The 5,313-nt window shown below is 45.1% G+C and overlaps 1 protein-coding gene across 1 annotated transcript; it reads left to right on the forward strand.

Annotated features, from left to right (window-relative positions):
* The first annotated feature begins 249 nt into the window (after window positions 1-249).
* On the forward strand, window positions 250-696 carry LOC145391617 (uncharacterized). The gene has a single exon (XM_080266159.1). The coding sequence runs from the start codon at window positions 250-252 to the stop codon at window positions 694-696; it is 447 nt and encodes a 148-aa protein (XP_080122285.1).
* The last annotated feature ends 4,617 nt before the right edge of the window (window positions 697-5,313 follow it).

A 5,313-nucleotide genomic window follows, 5' to 3' on the forward strand; every position in this document is an offset into this window, starting at 1 on the left:
TAACCTTCGGAAGGCACTGCGGTTGGAGGCTTGGAATGCTCCCAGCCTTTCAAAGGATGAATGACTGTCTTTGCTGTTACGAGAGATAGTGCGATTGGGGGTCAGCATACTGTAACTGCAGTCTCTTAATTGAGGTGACCTGGGCATGGTGAGATCAATAGTGATGGTTGCACATTCTACTGGTCTGGCTGTAACGATGTGGCCCATCTTAGAGGCTTAGAGGTGTCACTCTGGCACTTGCTGCATATAATGTCTCTCGTCAACAGAGTTGCTCCGGTTGATGAGCGCATAATGCTGGTGAGACTGAAGCACTCTTTAGGCTACATCTCTCTTATTGCAGTGTATGGTCCAACTGAGGTGAGTGATCTTGAAGAAAAAGAGCTATTCTACACCACACTTGACTCTGTTGTGAAACAGCGCCCCTCACGAGATACACTCCTGGTCTTGGTCGACTTTAATGAAGTTACTGGCACTGACAGGGAGGGCCTCAGGAATTTTGCAGGTCCCCATGGCTGTGGAACCAGGAATTCCAGTGGTTCTTACCTTCTGGTTTTCGCAAAATCCCTTAAATTAACAACTGCTGGATTCTGGTTCCAGTGGCGAAATCTTCACTGCTGGACTTGGTATCCCAGTACCGAAGGCGTTGCCAAGGAGATTGATCACAGTCTTATTAGTAATCGCTGCAGGATCCTTTAAAACTGCAAGGTTTTTGGGAATGAAGAGTTCCTTGCTAATGATCACAGACTTCTTGTAGCTTCTCTAAGGCTACAAATCAAAACTGAGAGATTCTCAAGATGCCATCAAAAAAGGTTTCATCTTGAGAAACTCAGGGATGAGAAGTATGCATTTGAGTATGCAATGGCAGTCTCAAGTCGGTTTGAAGTGCTCAGTACTGTTGAGGATCCTGTTGAATGGTGGGATGCTTTTAAGCATGCTACCCTGGCAGCAGCTGATGAATGTATTGAAGACCACCCGGGATCAAGGATGGGATTCATATCGCAGGGGACACTGACCACAACTGATATGAGTCATGCTGCCAGACTAACTGAGGACCGGGAACAGCACAGACCTGTCTCTATAGGCACGAGTTTCACTGAGAAGGGAAATGGAGAGGTATGTCAGGGATATTGCTGAGGAGGTGGAAGGTTGTTTTCATGCAAATGACCTTCAGTTCGCCAACTGAACCATGAAGAAGCTTGACTCCACACCCCCCTCTCAGGTTAACTCTGGACAGCAGATGGACGACTCGTGTTGGGAGCAAGTGAGTATAGAGCCTATTAGGCTGAGTACTTTGAGCAGCTGATTTTTTTTTTTTTAATGCTAGGAAGAAGGAGCCAAAGGCCACGAGCCCACAATAACTGTTCCTTCTGAGAGAAAAACAAAATACAAGAGAGAGCTAAATTCAAGATCCGATCATTTCGTGATGCCTGGACACACTGCGTTTGAAAGACTGGAGATCATAGCTAGCAGGAAATAAAAACAGAGGGAGACAGTTCCAGAGTTGTCCTGTTGCATAAATGAAAGACTGGGAGTAACAGTTAACTCTAGCATTAGGGAGTTGGACAGAGAAGGGATGAGAGTTTGCTGCCACACAGGTGCTACGCACCTGCCATGGAGGTGGAGGAATGCAAGAAGGAAGAGTGGTTGAATCTCCAACGGGAGAGCATCCGTCGGCTGGTGTATGACCATTGACTGCTGTCCCAACAATTAATGAAGCTGTGCCTTCTCTAGTCGAAATCAAGAAGGAAATGGCTAGGTTGAAAAGTGGTAGAGCATCTGGTGTTTGTGACATCCCAGTAGAAATTGTCAAAGCTCGGGGCGAAGCCATGATCCGGGGTTTCATGCAGTCGTAGAAGCCATTTGGCAGACTGGTATCATTCCTCCTGACTGGACAAAGGGTTCGGTTACCTCTATCTGAAAGAAGAAAAGGAGACCAGTCGGGCTACAGTAACTACAGTGGTATTACAGTGCTCAGTGTGCCAGGCAAAGTTCTTGCTCACTCTCTTCTCAGGCATATCTGGGACCAATTGCTAAAGTTTCAGAGACCTGAGCAATCTGGATTCAAGCCCAAGAAGTCTACTGTTGACTGTATCCTAGCTCTTCGAGTTCTTGTGGAATGCCCTCTTGAGTTTCAACTAGGTCTGTTAGCAGCATATGTAGATCTCAAGAGGGCGTCTGACTTAATAAATCGGGAGGTACTATGAGAACTCCTGCGACTCCATGGGATCCCCAGAGGGATAATTCAAGTGATAGCTGGCTCATACTCAAACAGTGAGAGTGCTTTCAAGTGTGTGAGTGTGGGAGGGGGGGGGGGATATCCGACTTCTTCCCAGTAACTTCTAGTGTATGACAAGGATGTGTCCCTGCTTCCATACTTCTCAACACATGTATGGATTGGGTACTGAGCTGGGCAGTGAGACGAAGTCACTTTGGGATTTCAGCAAGCAATTTCAAGGATACTGTCCTTGACTTTGTTTATGATGTAGTTATCCTAGCAGAATTGTTAGAGACACCCTTGAGAAACTAAAGGTCTTTCGGCCAAGATCAAAGTCCAGGCATTTGGTGGCTTGTTGGATGAAGCAGTTCAGTCTGTCCAATCATGTGGTGAGGATATAGAAGTCTTGGAAAGATTCACCTATTTTCGTAGTGTGCTCCATAACAGCAGTAGATCAGACAATGAGGTCTCTATTCCTGTTGGTCTGGCCTATGGGGTTATGGATTCACTCAATTCGGGTATTTGTGTAGAAGGACGAAAGTTCACATCTGCCGGGTGCTAGTGCTCTGTGTCTAACATTATGCCTGTGAGACATGGACACTAAACAGTGACCTGAAGCAGTCAATTGACTCCTTCCGTACTAAGTGCTGTACGCAGGAGGACTACTGGGCCTTGGGAGCAGGCTGGTCGTTTCCTGCCACGTTCTCTAGGGGTCCAATCAGTTAGTGTCCTAATCCACCTGTTTTCCTCCTTTCTTGCTACATGTTTTGCCAATCTCCATTTCTGCTCTTGTATCACTTCCAAAACATCTTTCTCTCTGGTATGCTGCTTTATCCATGATGCTCTCTTTATGTCTCTTAGTGTCACTCCCAACATCGATTTCATCATAGCTCTTTGTGTAGGTCTGAGTTTGTCATTGCTTTTGTTAGTTTCCAAGTTTCAGAGCCAAAGGTCATTGTTGGTAATATGCATTGACTGTACACTTTACCAGTAAAACAGTTTGGCAGTGAGCTTTTCATGATGATTCCATGCTTACCAAATGCTTTCCATCCCATGGTCATTCGCCTTTTTATTTCATGGTCCTTATCCTATGTTATCCTATGGCCCAGATAGTTGTACTCTTCGTCCTGAACAACTACATCATCTACTCGGATTACTCCGTGGTGGGAGGGTATTTCCCCCCTACTCTCCCTCCATGTCCCTGTACTCCACTGGGGCCCTTCCTTTGTGTCTTGTGGTGGTCTCCTCCCATCCCTCCATCCTCATACTCTCCCTCTTGGCCTTACCACCTCCCACCACCACCCCCAACCCCCCATCCCAACCCCTACCCTCTCCCCCACCCCCTAGCACGCAGTATCTTTACCTTCCCAGCCTCGAATATTGCGTATTTCTTTATGCTTTATGGCAGTTGTCCTTGAATCATTACTTGTAATTTATTCGTGTCTTTGCATACAGGTATGCACACCACAATTATTTTAGCTGTTTTTATTCGAAACCCACTCGAAAAAGAAATTTTACTTTATGCCGACGCATGCAAACATATTGGAGCCTTCGAAAACGAAGAGAAACGAAGCGAAAACTAGCTAGATTTGAAACCTCGGAGGGGAGGGGAGGAGGGATGGGGAAGGGGGGGAGGGGAAATTAGGTGAGGGGAGGGAAGGGAAGGGAGGAAAGAGGAGGGGAGGGAAGGGAAGGGGAGGGAGGGGACTGGAGGTATGGGGAGGGGAGAGGAGGGGCGGATAATTTTTACTATTTATCATATTTTTATTAGGGGGTTCATGACCGTTTTCCCTATCTAGATTTGACGGCTCGGCGGGGAGGGGAGGGGGGAGGGAAAGGTAGGCGAGGGGAGGGGAGAAAAGAGGAGGGGAGGGAAGGGAAAGGGAGTGAGGGGATTAGAGGTATGGGGAGGGGAGAGGAGGGGAGGATAATTTTTACTATTTATCATATTTATTGGGGTGGGTTTATCACCATTTTATTTTTTTCTAAGCACATTACAATGGTTTATAACATCAATACACACCGAAGACAAATTTACTTTGGTGATTTTTGTATGTATTTTTGTGAAGAAAACAGGTGCGAGCGGCATATTTTCTTTCTCGCCGGGGCCATGACAGGTAACTATTAACAACTTTGATGGGCCATAGCTCGGTAACTATTGGGTCTAGGAGGGTGGGGTTTGCGTTTCCAGGTGTGTAAATTGAAGCTCTATAAATCGGGCATAAATTTTTTAACCTTGGAGAAAATCGAAAAATAGGCCTGTTTTTGCGTCCTGGGGGGCAGTCGAGGCTGGAGAATTGCGTACCCGAGGAGTTAACTGGTTAAACACTCTCATCATCAATGGTAGTCCCTTATTTCCTCATGAGAGTTTTCTTGTAATGTTTTCAAGACATGCTTTGAACAGCTTAGGTGAAACTGTGTTTCCTTGTCGCACCCCCTTGCCGATCTTGATCTTCTCTGTATCTTGTGTATTTCTACCACTGCTGTGCCCTTTACAAATGTCTTCTCTAGGTTTCTTTAATAACCCATTGTTCCTACAGAGTCGAAAGCAGTTTCATAATCCATGAAAGCTAATCATAGTGGTTTGTTATACTTCGTAGTTTTCTCAATTAGCTGATTCATTGTGTTAGTGGTCCATGGTTGAGTATCCACTTCTGAGTCCAGCTTGTTCTCGAGACTGGTTTTCGTCTTTGATGCTTTCCAGCATATTTGTGAGAACAGCTTGTAGAAAACTGGTAGTAAACTTTTGGGGAGGTAGTTGCCTAGGTCTTTCTTATGTAATTTCTTGTGAAGTAATATTACTATAGCATAATACCAAGCTTCAGGAACATCTCTTTTATCTAAATATTGGTTGAATAGTCGAGCAAATTTTGAGTGGACTTCAATGCCTCCCTCCTTCAATAGATCTGTTGTTATTCCATCATCTCCCAGGGCTTTGCCCTTGTTCATTCCATTTAAGGCAAACTTTACTTCGTCAATTGATATTTCTGAAACTTCATTAGTATCTGTTAATACATTTACTGATGGAACTGCGATACTTGAGGAATACAACTTTTCAAATAACTCAGCTATTTTGTTCTCTACAGTTAATGACTTCT

The sequence above is a fragment of the Coenobita brevimanus genome, chromosome 19 (assembly GCF_032717465.1).
Source record: "Coenobita brevimanus isolate Jiangsu-jjx chromosome 19, ASM3271746v2, whole genome shotgun sequence".
NCBI lineage: Eukaryota > Metazoa > Arthropoda > Malacostraca > Decapoda > Coenobitidae > Coenobita > Coenobita brevimanus.

Coding starts and splice junctions, on each gene's coding strand:
- LOC145391617 (XM_080266159.1), top strand. CDS start 250: ATGTCTCTCGTCAACAGAGTTGCTCCGGTTGATGAGCGCATAATGCTG.